This window comes from Pimephales promelas, chromosome 23, assembly GCF_988280905.1.
Source record: "Pimephales promelas chromosome 23, fPimPro1.hap1.1, whole genome shotgun sequence".
NCBI lineage: Eukaryota > Metazoa > Chordata > Actinopteri > Cypriniformes > Leuciscidae > Pimephales > Pimephales promelas.
The window spans coordinates 17736035-17754408 of record NC_142791.1 but is presented as its reverse complement, the minus strand read 5'-3'; the positions used below and the strand labels follow the sequence as shown (position 1 = coordinate 17754408).

The 18374-nt window shown below is 42.0% G+C and overlaps 2 protein-coding genes across 19 annotated transcripts in view; both read left to right on the top strand.

Moving 5' to 3' along the window:
- ppip5k2 (diphosphoinositol pentakisphosphate kinase 2) overlaps positions 1-1011 on the top strand; it is a 61662-nt gene extending 60651 nt beyond the window's left edge. For all 16 annotated transcript variants that reach the window (XM_089126469.1, XM_089126473.1, XM_089126472.1 and 13 more), the window contains one exon: positions 115-1011. In XM_089126469.1, coding sequence (XP_088982595.1) covers positions 115-371 — 257 coding nt within the window. In that variant the 3' untranslated portion in view covers positions 372-1011. The remainder of the gene's footprint in view (positions 1-114) is intronic.
- Positions 1012-7343: 6332 nt separating this feature from the next.
- Positions 7344-17918, top strand: macir (macrophage immunometabolism regulator). Of its 3 annotated transcripts, none has more exons than XM_039675587.2 (2): positions 7344-7492; positions 13629-17918. In XM_039675587.2, the coding sequence occupies exon 2, from the start codon at positions 13636-13638 to the stop codon at positions 14266-14268; it is 633 nt and encodes a 210-aa protein (XP_039531521.1). In that variant the 5' UTR covers positions 7344-7492; positions 13629-13635; the 3' UTR covers positions 14269-17918. The 3 variants fall into 3 exon arrangements, with proteins under 3 accessions (XP_039531521.1, XP_039531520.1, XP_039531522.1); XM_039675586.2 differs by having other exon boundaries at positions 7392-7513; XM_039675588.2 differs by lacking the exon at positions 7344-7492 and adding an exon at positions 7546-7939.
- The last annotated feature ends 456 nt before the right edge of the window (positions 17919-18374 follow it).

Sequence of the window (18374 nt, the reverse complement as noted above, 5' to 3'; positions counted from 1 at the left end):
TTTGAAAGTGGATAAATTGGTACAAAAATACTCAGTTCTACAAAAATATAGTTAATAAATCTGAAATAAAAAATCTTATGCTTTTCACGTCTGTATATATTTATTTTCCTTCAGATCAGGATGATTTTCCCGCCAGAAAACCCAAAGAAATTTCAGCAGATGTTCCGGAGCCCGGTGCAAGTAGTGGCAAAACCTCACACCCAAGCTCAGAGACCACACAGCCCAACCCGGCTCCAAACATCTCCATCACTGATCCCTCCTTTAACACCCAACCACTGTCCTGTGGCTCATCCAGTGGCACACCAGCACATGAAGTCCCTGCTCTAGAAAAGAAGAGTGTTACCAAAACCATGCCAGGCTTTTACACATGACATCAATCTGCAAACCATCAACTGGGAAATGTACAGTATATCACAGTACACTCAGTACACAAGCAGAGGACCACATGCCATGGACCTAGCCAACCAAAACAGGATTTCTGTTCAGACAGATTAGAGCAATTCTTAGAGCATGTTACAAGCCTGACTTTGTTACTTATAGTGACAAGAATTTGTCATAATTAGCAGTACCTTTATTTTGTATTTAAAGGAACATCTTACTGAATGTTTGTTACCAAAACAGTCCACCAAAAGAGATCACATTGTTGTAATTACAATCATATCGTAAGCTTATTTAGCTCTTCCATTCACCCTGAATGGTTCGGAAGAATGTGTTTGTATATTTGAATGTCGAAATGTAAAAGCTTGCATAGAATTTACTTGTCATAGTATGACATGTTACTGCAGCTGGTTTTAATTCTTTTGGAATATTTAATGAATACAGCACATTCTGGGGCCTCATCAAACAAGGTCCTAAGTGATATTTCGTGTTAAGAAACATATTTTTAATGCATATTTCATTACAATCATAATGTGCTATTATTTCCCTCCACTGTAATGGAAATCTGCCTTATGTTAATTACTTTTACATCAAATTGAAATTAAACTAAATGTTGTGAATATTGGGAATGAACTTCGACTGATGGCATTTTTAAGTTCATCATGATGAAATCAATACTAAATTGTACATTTCAATCCTAGCAATGGTAGCCACCACCTAATTAAAGGAGAACTCCGGTGCAAAATGAACCTAATCATTTGGTCTAATAAAACATCGGTACCTAGTCAACCGTTCTCTGAGATTTGTTTTCATGATAATCGAATGTAAAGTTTTATCTCTAAAAACTGTTTAGCGTATAACGCTAGTAATGGGGGCATTTACTAAGTAAAAAGAAATGGCTAGTTTATACCACTAACAAGGCTCAAAATAGCCCCACACTAACACAGTAACATAATGAGGGTCCGTACATGCAAAACGAAGCATTGAGAACTTTGTAAGTGTACAGACCGTTAAGAAGATACTTTATGAAGACAGTTCACTTCGTGTATACAGATAGGAGCCATCTTAGAAAATAGTCTCGATAAGTCGATCCCCAAAACGCCGTTCATACAGTTCAGAACTTCGCAGAAATTCTCGTCATTCGTGGTTTGATTTGTCTTGACTGTTTTCCAAAGATGGCGCTGCCTGTATACACGAAGTGAACTGTCTTACAAACTAGAGATTTCTTTTTACTTAGTAAATGCCCCCAGTACTAGCATTATATGCTAAACAGTTTTTAGAGATAAAACCCTTTACATTCGATTATCATGAAAACAAATCTCAGAGAACAATTGACTAGGTACCGATGTTTTATTAGACCAAAGGTTCATTTTGTTCTGGAGTTCTCCTTTAACATTTTGTAACAGTTTAGCACCAAGCTTCTACAACAATCCTATAATTTCCTAGTAATCCTGAAGATTATCTGTTTCAAGTAGAGTTGGAGCCATATACAATTTATTTTTACTTGTGATAATGTGACTTATTTTAGGACTGTAGCAAACAAACTGGTTTCTGGAGCCCTCAACACTGCACATTTTAGGCCAGATTTACTAAACAGCAAATTGGCACATGACAATTCAGTCCCATAAGTGATTTGATGCACAAATTATAGGACACAGGTGCAGTCATATTTCATAATGTGTGCCAATAATGATCAACACAATGGGCGAAGTCAAAGCTCCGTTTTTGCACCCTTGAAGGGCACTTCGGGAAGGGGATGTCATTGGTAGGAGTGTTTCAAATGAAAGTGAATAAAGTAATCCCTTAACAAAGTGCATTTCCACAAGTCTGTTAGCACAGGGAACATGCAATGGTCACTTCAAGGAGGGTAACTTTATCAATTTATGGTCATGTTCTGCCCTTCGGAGTGAGTAGGGCATAGGGATGCCCACTTTCAGAAGGAATTTGCCAAATGTACCAAAAGCCGCGCCAATTAATGTAGGGTTGCAAACAAGCAGAGCCAATGATAATCATGTTCGAGTAATCTACTAACAATGCAGGTGCAGCAAATTAAAAATAAAGTGGATTGGCAATCGTTCGGATAACATCTTCAAAATCATTTCAAATAAATGATCATAAGGGGAGGAATATCTTTCCCTTCTATCACACGCTCTCTGTTCTCTGGGTTCCTTCTACACACTGGTTCAGGGGCAGATACACACACACTGGCTCAGGCTGGGGAACAGACAACACACACACTGGTTCAGAGGTAGACACACACACTGGTTCAGGCTCAGTAACAGACAACACACACACTGGTTCAGGGCCAGACACGTGTACTGGCTCAGGCTCCGGAACAGACAACACGCCCTCTGGCTCGGGAACAGGAACAGACTCTGGATTGGCCATCTTGTCCGAAGACACTGGCTTGAAGGAAGTGACGTGAACAGACTCTGGATCAGCGCAAGTAACGTAAACAGTCTCTGAATCGGCCATCTTGTCCGTAGACACTGGCTCGGAAGAAGTGATGTGAACAGTCTTTGGATCGGCAGAAGTAATGTGAACAGTCTCTGGCTCGGCCATCTTGTCCGTAGACACCGGCTCGGAGGAAGTGACGTGAACAGACTCTGGATCGGCCATCTTGTCTGTAGACACCGGCTCGGAGAAAGTGACGTGAACAGACTCTGGATCGGCCATCTTTTCTGTAGACACCGGCTCGGAGGAAGTGACGTGAACAGACTCTGGATCGGCCATCTTGTCCATAGACACCGGCTCGGAGGAAGTGACGTGAACAGGCTCTGGATCGGCCATCTTGTCTGTAGACACCGGCTCGGAGGAAGTGACGTGAACAGACTCTGGATCGGCCATCTTGTCTGTAGACACCGGCTCGGAGGAAGTGACGTGAACAGACTCTGGATCGGCCATCTTGTCCGTAGACACAGGCTCGGAGGAAGTGACGTGAACAGACTCTGGATCGGCCATCTTGTCTGTAGACACAGGCTCGGAGGATGTGACGTGAACAGACTCTGGATCGGCCATCTTGTCCGTAGACACCGGCTCAGAGGAAGTGACGTGAACAGACTCTGGATCGGCCATCTTGTCTGTAGACACCGGCTCGGAGGAAGTGACGTGAACAGACTCTGGATCGGCCATCTTGTCTGTAGACACCGGCTCGGAGGAAGTGACGTGAACAGACTCTGGATCGGCCATCTTGTCTGTAGACACCGGCTCGGAGGATGTGACGTGAACAGACTCTGGATCGGCCATCTTGTCTGTAGACACCGGCTCGGAGGAAGTGACGTGAACAGACTCTGGATCGGCCATCTTGTCCATAGACACCGGCTCGGAGGAAGTGAAGTGAACAGGCTCTGGATCGGCCATCTTGTCTGTAGACACCGACTCGGAGGAAGTGACGTGAACAGACTCTGGATCGGCCATCTTGTCCGTAGACACTGGCTCGGCAGCAGTGACGTGAAGCGTCTCTGACTCGCCAGAAGTGACATGAACAAACTCTGGATAGGCCATCTTGTCCGTAGACACTGGCTCTGTAGAAGTGAAGTGAAGGGTCTCTGGCTTCGCAGAAGTGACTTGAAGCATCTCTGGCTCTGTAGAAGTGACGTGAAGCGCCTTTGGCTCGGCAGAAGGGATGTGAAGCGTCTCTCGACTGGCAGAAGTGACATGAACAGACTCTGACTCGGCCATCTTGTCCATAGACACTGGCTCGGAAGAAGTGATGTGAACAGTCTTTGGATCGGCAGAAGTAACGTGAACAGTCTCTGGCTCGGCCATCTTGTCCGTAGACACCGGCTCGGAGGAAGTGACGTGAACAGACTCTGGATCGGCCATCTTGTCTGTAGACACCGGCTCGGAGGAAGTGACGTGAACAGACTCTGGATCGGCCATCTTGTCCGTAGACACAGGCTCGGAGGAAGTGACGTAAACAGACTCTGGATCGGCCATCTTTTCTGTAGACACCGGCTCGGAGGAAGTGACGTGAACAGACTCTGGATCGGCCATCTTGTCCGTAGACACCGGCTCGGAGTAAGGGACGTGAAGCGTCTCTGGCTCGCCAGAAGTGACATGTACAGACTCTGGATAGGCCATCTTGTCCATGGACACTGGCTCTGTAGAAGTGAAGTGAATCGTCTCTGGCTTCGCAGAAGTGACTTGAAGCATCTCTGGCTCTGTAGAAGTGACGTGAAGCGCCTTTGGCTCGGCAGAAGGGATGTGAAGCATCTCTCAACTGGCAGAAGTGACATGAACAGACTCTGACTCGGCCATCTTGTCCGTAGACACTGGCTCTGTAGAAGTGATATGAAGCGTCTCTGACGGGATAGAAGTGACGTGAACAGTCTCGGGCTCAGCAGACGTGACGTGAACAGTCTCTGACGGGGCAGACGTGACGTGAACACTCTCTGACGGGACAGATTTGACATGAACAGTCTCTGACGGGGCAGACATGACGTGAACACTCTCTGATGGGACAGATTTGATGTGAACAGTCTCTGACGGGGCAGACATGACGTGAACACTCTCTGACGGGACAGATTTGACGTGAACAGTCTCTGACGGGGCAGACATGACGTGAACAGTCTCTGACGGGGCAGACATGACGTGAACACTCTCTGACGGGACAGATTTGACGTGAACAGTCTCTGACGGGGCAGACATGACATGGAGCGCAGGCTCGGCAGGGCTGACGTGGAGCGCAGGCTCGGCAGGAATAAGCTCCGGCAGGGCGGTCTCGGCGGCGGCCATCCTTGGAATGAGGATCATGCGTTGCCTACTTGACTGGAGATTCCTCTTTAGTGCTGCTGGATTCATGTTTGGTCGGTCGTTCTGTTATGATCCGGCAAGAAGGAAGCAGAGGTGGAATCCAATCACAAGCACTTTAATAATCCAACAAACAAACAAACAAACAAACAAATAAATAAATAAATAAATAAATAAACCAGGGTGTACTCAGAACAGGGAACTAGAAACAGCATAACATCAAACAATGACCGACACCCAACAACTGAAGCACAGAGGTTTAAATACACAGACAAACAAGCTAAACAAGGTAACAAGGGGGCGTGGTTAATCAGAAACACCTGGAGGAACTCATCAACAAGAAAAACTGCAAAGGACTACAAAACATGGCACGGAACAGGAAATAGCAAAAGTTCACACAAGACAAGGGAAACAGACAGGAATCATTACATCGACTATCAACTGTGCTGCTTCAAACAAGTCATGGATCGTATTAGTACGTTGTTTTTTGGATGGAAGCAGTCAGAAGCTCTGTGCAAGAGAGGCTAGAGAAAACACTAGAATTACCAGTGCTGAATACACAGGCAATGAATCTCCACAGTTTCGGAGCTGAGTGTCCTGTAACTACTGAACACAACATCATGAAATTGACACTTGAAAGTGTATGAGAATCAGAGAATAGAAATCGCAGCAACAGGGACTCCAAGTCTCTACTGCTGTTATGAATGTCACTGGAGAACATGTGCAGAAGAAGCTTGAAGGGTTTGCAACTTTTCTTCTCAGAGGACACTGAGGAGCTTTCAGCGTAAATAAGAGCAAACTCTACGGGTGAATGGTATCAGGTAGAGTTGAGAGATTAACCAAATCTCTTGTGGGCCCTGGAAAATATTTTTGGATAGACTGTACAAGGACCAATTCCCACATGAGTGGAACAGTTTGGAAGAAGATTCACAGATTTCAAAAAAGTTGCGAGTCTTTGGGAAACCTGAACAAGATGGCTGAGAGTCCAGATGAAATAAAGCCTTACAATATTTTAACCAGTAACCTGGTTACACAGTAACCTTTTCAAGTTGTTTTACCCTGGAAACCAAATGAACCAGAACTAACCTTTTACACAAAATACAGAGACGTAATACAAGACTATTTACAGCAAAGCATATTCGAAGATGTTCATGCCAAAAACTCATAAGCAGAGAAAACCGATGTGGTTAAATGCTACACACCATGCTGTGCTTGGAGATCGGATTTTCGCTAATACAGGTGTAAATGCTAAAACGCTTTGAGCTTTTCCACTTTCAACCACTTCCCGAGTTGAAAACACATTTGACTGGATTGCTTTAACAGTGTAAACACTCATGTTGTCGAATGTGTTTAAACAGCCACAATAGACCGTCTACTCTCCACCTACTGATGTAATGCCTAAACACTATGGAAAAGAGCTCTAGACAGACAGGATTTAAACTTTGTCAACTAGAGACGCAAGTTTGGTTAGAAGACAAAAAAAAAACGTGATTCGTGATTTCTAAGACACACTCACTGTGTTCGGTTGGTCAGAGCAGAAACTAGATGCTGTCCGTGTGTTTCTCTCTCGCCTCCGGGCACAAGATTGTTTTGTTCATTAGATTGAGAGATCTGGAAAAGCCATTTATACTCACCCATAGACCCGCCTCACCTTGAAGAAATCAGGACAGAAGAGGTCTAAAGTGGACAGAGATGTATTAAAACACCAGGTGTGCACGCATATGTCTCCCTCGTCCAATTTGTGACCCAGTCAACCAAAAGCGAACAGGGCCTAAAAGACGTTTAACTGGCACAACCGCTAACAAGCAAAACGGGTGCAATTTTAATAAGGATAAGAGCCTTTTAGCAGCACCAGCCTGGTGTTTGTGCATCAGAAAGATCAGTGTTGTAGAGACGTGGCAGTTCTGCCGAATGCGGTTATGAGGTTAAATTAAATGTCGGACTGTGCTTCATTACCTTGAAACTATTTTGGATAACAGATAAAAAATGTAATTATACATAAATTATAAATAATTATAATGAAATGCCTTTTAAATATAACACTTAAAATATTCTCCTTTTATTTAGGTTTTCCAGATTCTTCGAAGAAAAATACTTGGCTATATTTAGCCTTTTCTTTGCTGGTTTGGCTAATTTTAAAGCCTGTTTTATCTCATTTTGAGTCATTTGAAGCCTTTTCAAAGCCGCTGAGTCCCCCTTTTGGGCCCCGGGACCCTGTTTGAGAACCACAGCTTTACATAAGAGCATCCGAGCCTCGACACATCACGTGACTGGATCCTGAGCGCCAGTGGCTCGCGTCACGTGACTGGTGTCGACACCACTCCTCTGACAGGGATCTCGCCTATGGTTCGCTCAAGCGCAGGTGTGCAGTCTTTCTGAACAGGTTTGATTTTACACCATTTCCTTCGTTACATTTCTTCACTGCTATGAATAGAGTGCTGTGTGTGAGCCTCGCTTAAGCCGCGGCTGTCCCGTTAAATCCCCTCGTTGCTGTTGTAAATCGCGAAATGGTGGCAGTGACACAGCCCAGAATAAAGATAGCGTGTGGAGGACGGGTTTCTGCTGTACTGGATTTTGATATTACTCGATTTCGTCGATAAAGGTCGTTTTATGGTACATATGATGACGTTTTTTGGGTACATATGGAGCTCAACGCAGTAATAGAGTCTCATAGATGTCGAGCATCATCATCTTCATCAGGAGGAGAAACAGGATGATTCTGGCGGACCCCTCTGCTAAACCCTCAACATTATCCTTTCTCATCATCATCATCATTACATCTTTTACAGCAACCTTATTCTACAGTGTGGTAAATTGCGCCTGTGATTTTTTACCGAAATATTAATGTTTGATTAATATTTTTACAGTAAAGCGTTGGCCTGCTTTCTCGGGGTTTATTCATGATAATGTCTGGCATTAAAACAAACACATTTCCATTTTTTTACTGTACAAACCAATCTGTTTGAGCTCAGTGGAAGGGCCTTTTGTTTAATAACTGAATAGTGGATATAACTTACTCCTCTTTTTTCAGTTTAACTCAGATTTCCTTTAAGGTTTAGCAATGTCACAGTGAATAAACTAAACCTAATTTTGTTGACTGAAGGCTAGGGCTGATATTTTATGTAACTTATGCTAATAACACTCTTTGTTTTTGATAGGACCTTCTGTCCATATTTTATTCTAATGAACTGGGTTTGGCAAAAAGATAATGTAGCCTAAATGTTAATGTTTTGATGATTAGTAAGTGTGTAAACATGATCTTAAATTTGGTAATTTCTTTTTTTATTAGCCTACATTTTTTTTGGTCACACTTTAGACTAGGATACACATATTCACTATTAACTAGTTTTCCCTCAATAAACTCCTAATTACTGCTGATTGACAGTAAATAAGGTAGGTAAGGGGTAGGGTTAAGTAATGTAGAATATGGTCATGCCGAATAAGGCAATAATATGTGCTTTATGCTATATGTATTAATATACAGACAGTATGCTATTAATATGCATGCTTCTCTTTTCATTAATTTATTTACAAAGCGCAAATACTACAGCATTTGCCCAAAGTGCTGTACAAAGATAAAAAATAAATAAAGCAGGTGATCCAGAAAAGAAAACACAGAATTCAGTGTAGAATATGCCTCAATACCCTCAATTTAGAGTTAAAAGCCTGAGATAATGGATGAGTTTTGCAGGGATAAATGATTCCAGCCCTAAGTTTTAGTCTAGAGTCCTATAGGAACAGTTAAAGCAGCTGATCAGAGCACAGTTGTGTGCTGTTTTAAAGGACTTCTAGAGAAGCTGCTGCCAAACCCATTTAGTGATTTAAAAACAAACAGGAAAAGATTAAATCAATGTGGAAATGTACTGGCAACCAGTGAAGATAGAATCGTAATGTGTCTGCGTACCTGTCAGCAACCTAGCAGCTGCATTTTGGACTGAGACAATACTGTCTATCTGACTTCTATACATAGAGAATTGCAATAATCAAGACTTGAAAAAAAAAAGAGATATGAATGACCTTATCAGGGTTCTTAAAAGAGAGAAATGTCTTGACTTTAAAATGATCATTTGGTCCAAATTTGATCATGTCTGTTTTGTTAAGAAAAAGAAGAAATATCCAGCCTTTAGACAGGTTAAAAGAGGAGTTAATGGGATAGTTCACTTTGAAATTAATTTTTTTATGTTTTAGCTTACCTCAAGGGCATCCAAGATGTAGGTGTCTTTGTTTCCACAGTATTTTCAATTTTGACATTTTTTGGTCAAACCGTTGTTGTCTGTCAGTCATATAATGGAAGTCTTTGGGGATTTTCTAAAAGAGCATGCACAGAGAAGTCAAAATTAAACATGATTTAATGACCAGTAAATGTAAGTACACATTGATGGCCTAAGACACGAAACGAGCGATTTGTGAAAACGAACAGTATTTAAATAGTTTTTACCTCATGTAATCACAGTCACGTCCAAGTGATCTGAATCAGTTGTCCAATGTTCAACATTTGACAGTAAATCACTGAGCTTAAATTGGCATGCTGATATTAATTTACTTATAATATAATTTCAATATATTAACATAGGGAAAAATGTAAATGCTCTGACGGTGTGATAGACCTGACCTTGATTCTATATTTGCTCATAATCTACCATTGTTCTTCAATCACACTATTAATTTAAAGATAATTAAAAACACAAACATGACAGTTGCTGCAATTAGATTTAGGTTCAATTTACATAATATTTACTAAAATAATTGTTCTGGCATGCACCCAGTTTATGAGCTTGTAACTTAGTTAAGTCAGTACAATACAGTTCAGTACAATATAGATTATTTCAAAGCAGCTTTATAGTAGTGAACTGGACAAACAGAGAAGGAAACAAGTGATGTCATCGTCCATCTCAGTTCAGTTCTCACACAGTAGTGTCAGTGCAGTCAAATCAATAATATTGTTGAATATTAAGTGTCCTTAATAAGCAAGCCAGAGGTGACAATGGCAAGAACCCAAACTCCATCAGTGACAGAAATGGGAACCTTGGGAGAAACCAGGATCAGTTCTCCTCTGGCCAAATGAACGAACTCGGTGAAATACAAAAAAATCACACTTTGTTTCTGTATTTTTATTTTATTTTGTAGATTATAGTATCTAGTATAAAACATATGCGTAATAAATCTGCATGTCCTGCAGTCGAGTCTGTCAGACTTTGGAGCTGTAACGGCTTGATTGGTCTGCTTGTGTCTCTGACCCATCTTTCCCACAGAGACAAAAGTCCCCTTCAAATGTGTTTAATCTTAAACTTGCCAAAATCTTGTTAGATATCGTTTGCCATGTCACTGGACTGGCGCATCATCATTATGCTGCATCATCTCAAACCAGCAGCTGAGGCTCAAAACCTTTCTTTTACAGCTTTTGGAGGCATTATTTCAGGTCAGAGTGAAATCCAAGTGCTGGATTCAAGTTTGGTTTCATTCTTCCTAAGAAGAATTCTTTCAAAATGACAGTCAGCATTTGGAATTATCCTTCATTGTTTTAATATGAAGACCCAATCTGATGTTGAGCTGATCTCTGTGCCATTGAGCTGACCGCTCTGCGTCCTGTAGACTTCATATCTGTGCGTGTTCTGCTACTGAATTGCAGGACAGATGCAACTGCTTCTAATTTAATACCGGTAGAAGAGTCCAAATCTGTAGTCGCTGATCATCATCAGGCTATAACTGTCACAATCGGTTTCAGAGTACATGGACACTGAACTCAAGCTGAGCTCCAGCCCCATTCAGCTGCCGCCAGTGTTGAAAGCTTTCAGCTGACATACGGCTTTACTTAAACACGATTGTATGCGCATGTGCATTCTAAAACTCTTTCATACTCTGTACGCTCTGAATTTTCTGGGGACACTGGCCTGGCCAGAAAAGAACAAACTACTGTAGAACTCATCTTCGATCACCAAAATTACATTTTTGAATTTTTTTCCTTGGAAAAAAAATTCTTCATTCCTTAAAATATCTTGAATGTAACTCTACACCCTTGCCTCATTTAGTATACATGTGGTTCTATGAATATGCAAATGAGCCCCGCCTCCACTCACTCAGCTCAGAGATCCACTGGTCACACATTGATCTGATTGGTTACAAGGTAGTTTGTTATGTCAGAAACACCCGCGTTTTCACACCGTGTTTTTGAGACTGGTTCACTGCAGTTTTAAGGAGAAAATACTGCAATACTGTCGACTTATGAATTTACACATGGTTTGTCTTAAAGCATATTAAAAAAAACACCTCGTAGACTTATAAACAACATAAAAAGTTGGATTTTCACCACAGGGGGACTTTAATCAGCCGAGAACAGCCGAGATCTCACTTTGAAGAAAACCAACAAATATTTAAATCTCTTAATTGCTTTTGAATGCTCAAGTCACTGCTGCACTAATATATGTGCTAGACAACATTACAAATACAATATAGCTAGATCTAAATACAGAGGATCACTCATCGTGTCATTTTGCGATGTTATAAATTGTCATATTGTCCATCCCTAAAACTTGCTGTATGTACAGAAGTAGTACAACTTTTTGTAAAAACTTTTTGAAACAATGTTTGTTGTAACTAAAGGGCCGTTCACACCAAGAACGATAACTATATTTACGTCCACACCAATGAGCGATAACACGCTGTTTATTCTAAGCTCGTGCGCTGCGGTTTCAAAGTGTGTACAACATTATTAAACATGTTTTGGTGTTCTTGTTGCATTTAACCAGAAGATGTCCTCAGCATGCTGTGTTTTGAGTGAAGCTAGTGTCATCGATCTAATAATCTAATAGTGAATTTAGCCGACGTTGTCAATATAGTGGAATAAAAACAACACCTAGTCTTTTTCACAGCAACTTCAAAGGAAGCAAGAAAATGTTGTGTAAATGAGTGCTGGATACCTGAGGTAATACTTCACACCATTTATTTGGCTATGACTGGTTGTTTTCCATGTCCATTTTCTTGCAAAGGGGTTTGACTTGTCAAACAGTGCTGTATTTTTTTGGACAACAGCAAATAACTTCTCCGCAATGTTGTCTGCCATTTTAAATGTGAGAGCCCATAAATTAGAATCTGATTGACTGTCAGTGTTGTATCAATCAACAGCTGAAAAAAAAAATCATTCCAAAAGTGATCCCATCGATATCGTTTCTCTATATAGTTATCGCTGTGGTGTGAACTCTGCTATTCTTTAATATTGAGAACAATTTTTAGAACTATATCTTTATCGTTATCAACCTTGATTTTGAATGGGCCTTAAAAGTACTAATTTTATTTGTAACATCATAAGTTTGTAACAGCAGACGATGCTCTCGGCTAGTCTGTAACTGCAGATGGCGCTCTAGGTTTGTCTTTAACAGGAGGCGGCGCTCTGGGCTAGTCTGTAACAGCAGATGGTGCTCTAGGCTAGTCTGTAACAGCAGATGGCGCTCTAGGCTAGTCTGTAACAGCAGATGGCGCTGAAAGCTAGTCTGTAACAGCAGATGGTGCTCTAGGCTAGTCTGTAACAGCAGATGGCGCTCTAGGCTAGTCTGTAACAGCAGATGGCGCTGAAAGCTAGTCTGTAACAGCAGACGACACTCTAGGCTAGTCTTTAACAGCATATGGCGCTGAAGGCTAGTTTGTAACAGCAGATGGCGCTCTAGGCTAGTCTGTAACAGCAGATGGCGCTGAAGGCTAGTTTGTAACAGCAGACGGTGCTCTAGGCTAGTCTGTAACAGAAGATGGCGTTGAAGGCTAGTTTGTAACAGCAGACGGTGCTCTAGGCTAGTCTGTAACAGAAGATGGCGTTGAAGGCTAGTTTGTAACAGCAGATGGCGCTCTAGGCTAGTCTGTAACAGCAGATGGTGCTGAAGGCTAGTTTGTAACAGGAGATGGCGCTCTAGGCTAATCTGTAACAGCAGACGGCGTTCTAGGCTAGTCTTTAACAGCAGATGGTGCTCAAGGCTAGTTTGTAACAGCAGATGGCACTCTAGGCTAGTTTGTAACAGCAGATGGCGCTCTAGGCTAGTCTGTAACAGCAGACGGCACTTTAGGCTAGTTTATAACAGCAGATGGCGCTTTTGGCTAGTTTTTAACTGGATGCTCAAATGCTCACAAAGAAGAGCGTCCATGTGTTTGGCTGATATGAGAATGTACACGCACCTCAGAATGCTTTTATGACGCGAGATTAATGTCAACAGCCCACAACAAACACCCTTGTGATTCGCTTCAAACTTTTCAAACTTTATGAATGATTATTTTATAGAAGGTTCAGGTGGTGTGCGTAAGGCATTGGAACAGCCAGCAGAGTACAGCTGTTTCTAGGACACGCACTGCCCTCTGCTGGCAAAAACGAAGCTCCGAATCGATTCTAGAGAAAATCGCGATGCATTCGGAAAATCTCGGAATCAATCTAATTTCTCGATCCACGATGCATCAATTTCTTGTCCCAGCCATATATATATATATATATATATATGTTTTATTCTCCTCTGTTTCAGCCAGGTCATGTCAGGAAAGATGGAAATGGATGCCAGTGGATCGTCCAGGGCACCCATATCCGTTCTGTCAGCCGCTGAGGTCAAAAGCACCCTGAAGCCCGAGCCCGACAAACCACGCTGCTCCAGCACCCCCTGCTCCCCCATAAAAAGTACTGTCTCAGGATACCAAATCCTTCACATGAACTCCAACTATCTAGTGGGCTTCACCACCGGCGAGGAGCTTCTTAAATTAGCCCACAAGTGGTCTAGTCCTGACAGCAGCAACACAGAGGCCTTGCCCAGCCCCATCAAAAAGCCTGTGGATGTAAGTCTGCACCGAGCCTCGCGGATCTGCAAAGCCAAAAGCCGATATTACCAACCGTACGATATCCCAGCCATCAACGGGCGGCGGCGCCGGCGCATGCCCAGCTCAGGAGACGGCTGTCTGAAGTCCCTGGCCAGCGGGGAGCCCGGCAAAACCCCGCACGGCCCGCTGCCCCTGTGCCTGTTGAAGGGCAAACGCGTCCACTCCAAGTCCCTGGACTACCTCAACCTGGACAAGATGAGCCTCAGGGAGCCGGCGGACACCGAGGTGCTGCAGTACCAGCTCCAGCACCTCAACCTGCGGGGCGAGCGCGTGTTCACACGCAACAAGACATGAGGCCTCGGACACCCAGCACTAACACACTCAGTGTAGGGCTCCATTTTTACCCCTCTCCCCCACTACGCCATCCATACACCACTGATCTTCTGTGTGTGAGGAAACACAGAGGCAGGGAAAGCTTTAAAGGGGCAGTTCAGCTGAGAAGACTAGTTCATAGTCATTATGTGCGCACCCTCATGCTCTTGCACACTGTTCCTTTTTGTTTCTATGGAACAAAAACAGCTAATTTTATACAAGGACAGTTGTTGGTGACCCTCCATGTGGATCGTGTGTTGTATTCAAGGTGTGCTAAAGCCATATCATAGGTCATTGATGCTGAAGCTCTGAAATTTCATCTGCGTCTAGCAAAGAAAGACTTTGATATCTGTCTGTCACACAAGATAAATACCACACTTTGGAAGACTTGGAATAAAGCAAAGTTAAAGCATAGAGTTGTTGCATAAATGATAGGGCTGCACGACATTTGAAATAAAACCAAAATCGGCAAATGTCAAATACCTCCATATGTGTTTTTTAGAGTGAAGCGTGGCACTGTGTCGCTTTACACACGAGTTTGAGTCGCTTTCACTTGCGTTTGAGAAGCCAAGCATCTTCACAACCCTGTAATGAGAAGCTGTTGACAGCTGAGAGAAGCTCCCTGCAGGCTCTTGAGGCAGCCGTAAATATTCGTTTTGTAATTTATGGCTAAAATGTGCAGCCCTACAAACAAGCAAACATGGAGATGTTTTTATAAATCACATTTTAAATCACAATCTCTGTTGTTATCAGGAAACCCGCAATGACATTTCATGAAATTGAGCAGCCATATCATGTGTATTTATGGCACTAGTGTCACAGTAGCCGCGTTTCCATTGCCGGTCTAGGGCCGGGCCAGGGCTAACAGCGAGCCGAGCCAGTGTCCTCGGGCCTCAAGCACTGGGCTTGCGTTTCCACTGCCCTAAATCCCGCCCCTTACTCGCCTTTCGGGATCAAACGACATACAACCCAACCCATTTCAGCGGGTATTATGAATTTATTTATTTTTTAAATTAGGAAGATAGCATTAACTCACCGGCCGTGGCTGCAATAGTGTCCCGATTGTCTCGCGAGTCGCTACTAACAGAGGGACGGTGACCCAGCAAATCGTCCATCAAGTCGAACTATGGCAAGTTCCTTTTCTGAGCTCCGCTTTGTCCATTGTGCGTTTTAATCGCCTTGTACGATACTGCGCCCGCAACTTTTTATTTTTTCCTGAACTTGAAGCGTTGCTCGCTGAATGCTTAGCTTAGAAAGTTCAGCATCGATGTATTTTATAACGTCCTTGTTTCTTCATTTTTTTGCGCGATATAAAAAAGTGAAATAACGTTCCATAACACCGAATAAACTCCGCCCACCTTGAGCACGCCTCTAGCCCGAGCTGGCCCGCTTTGGCCCAAGGTATTAGACGGGCCAGAAATCCTGGCCGTTGGCACCGAGTAAGCCCCAATCAAGCCCCGGAAGTGACAGTGGAAAAGCGACTTGCCCTGCCACGCACTACCACGGCTCGGCCCTGGCCCGGCAGTGACAGACAGAGTCACCGTGAACTGACTTTGTATGAAAATGAACTGCATTAACCTTTCACCCCCTTTTTTCTTTTCTCCTTAATTCAGTTTGGAAAGACATGAGGGTGAGTAAATAATGACATGGGAATGAATCCTTTATCCCCACAACGAATTATTGTAAAAGTGTGTGTTACAGGGCCATACATTGCCATGGTGAGGTTTTTTAAGATTAGCAATAAATGGTGTGTCTTAATTGCTTGGTGTGTGCGTGTTTGTGAGAGTGAGTGTGTGTGTTTGGCAGGTTCTCACTTTCTGAGAGCCCTTTAAAGGCCTGTTTGAGGAATAAGATCTGGTTTTAGTGATGAGGTTATACTGTAGTTAGGTTTGGGGTCAATGAATGTCCTCACAAGACAGATTTGTGTGTGTGTGTGTGTGCGTGTGTGTGTGTGTGTGTGTGTGTGTGAGTGAGAGAAATGATACCTTTGTAAATTAAGTGTGAAAATGGCTGTACTGCAAAAATGTGTTTAGTCATTTGTTCCCCCTCAACATCCAGTCGCACGTGTGTGTTATTCTGCGTACATTAGTAACTCGTGTCAGGTGAGGATCTTGACTGTTACGCAATCCGGATGTTCTTTAAAACACACTCCGATAGGATTAGTGCAGGAGAGGCTTTTCCTCGGAGAAGCCAAGCCAACATTAGCATAAAGAAACCATTAATGGCCTTTTCATTTCTTTAATCAATATTTTACAGGAGACTCACTGGATCATCTTACACTGAATACTCTGTTATTGTCTTGAAGAAATGTGTGTTAATTAAGGTTGATAGTGCATATAGTAGATAACATTGCTATAAAACCAAAGTCCAGGGGGAACTTGATTAATAATTTTTGGTCAACAGACAATCTTTCACCGCTTCACGCGATAAGCACTGGTAACTTATCTTATTTCTCCATTTTCACAACAATGTTTAATATGTATCCATTTGCTTTTTTGAGTTTTTAAAAACAATCTTTATCATGATGAATATTAGTTCTAGACAACGGGATTATGTTTCTTTAGGATCTTTGCTAGTCGTTTGATGCTTTTCCTCCTTCATCTTTTTCTTCTATATCTTTGTCGTGTGATTTTAATGAATGCATTGAACTGAATTGCTAGATTTCACCGATTTCAACATTACAGACTGTATTCTATAGTTTAGTTTGGTCTTTTAGGTCATCTATCTAATCCAGTCTATTGTTTCACTGTTACATTCAGCTAACCGTCAGTGGAATATGCTCTAAAAAGCACCTTAGATTAATTCATTATATATTTATTAATTGTGATGTGTTGGTGATATTTTATTACAGTATTTCCAAAGTTTTTATTTTATTTACATATTGGTTTTAATTGAAGCCTAATTAATAGTTTTGTTGTATAATTTTCATGTTAATGTCCTATTAAGTCTTTGTACTACTGTTAAAAATTCATTTAGTGACATTACACTATTGGAACAGTGTAATTTATCATTTATCTACACAGCAACACATATACAATACTTAACATAAAGTGAAAAAGATCAAGTCTATTTACAATAATGAAAAATATTAGGCTACTTTTAAGGTGAACTTTCAAGGAAACCGCTTTTAAAAACACCATTACTTCAGTTTTCCAGTTTTGTATTTGCATTTGTTTTGGGCAGGCAGTCAGCCAGCTGTCAATCATCCCGTCTGAAGTGTTGCCTGACCCAGTCATGTTCAGAGTACCAAAAAGTGAGCGGTGTGTGTTCCTGTAGGCAGGCTCGTGGACGATTGATGAAGTGTGTGTTTGTACACTCCGCGAAATACTAGAGCTGATGAGGGTAAACGCTTCAGCTTGAATACCTGTCATGAAAAAGTTCATAATTGGTTTAAGTACTTGGATGTGAACCCGTCGATGAATAAAGTGTCACTACTGGCTGCAGTGCCTTCAGTACGAGCGTCCATGAATGATCCAGAAGGCATGTCTTAGAATACTTGAATGCACATGTAATATTGTTACGTTATCTTCAATTCTGAACATGTTCAATGCTTAAAATGTTATTTTACCCTCAGCAATGTTTTTGTCAAAAGTTTTGAGTTTTGTTTGATATTAATAAAACACTGTTCTTTACATTGTGTGTTTCTTGCATGGTGTTACCAGGGAAAGCATGAAACATTTATAGCTACTTGAAATGCAATGGAAGTCACGTTTTGCCAAATGCGTACATTTAATATGAATCAGTGAGAACAGTGTTATCTGAAATATGTTTATTTTATTTTTTTACATTTGACCTTTTCGTAGTCGTAGTCCAAGTGTAGGCCTACATGTCCTTCAAGACAAACTCGAGTCGTATAAGTGCTTTTGGTATGGGCCCCTCAGCAAACTTTACAGGGGTCTGACAGAAATGTATGTAAAATTAGTCATGATATTAGTATATTAACATGACCTCAAAGTTAATGCTAAAACAACAACCTCGAGATGATAAATGTCAAATCTTTTTATGGAAGAACATGCAGTTCTGGAAACATCTGGAAGGCTCCGTTCCAACCAGAGATGTATAAAGTACTAGAAAACCGGACTTGAGTA

Coding starts and splice junctions, on each gene's coding strand:
- macir (XM_039675587.2), top strand. CDS start 13,636: ATGTCAGGAAAGATGGAAATGGATGCCAGTGGATCGTCCAGGGCACCC.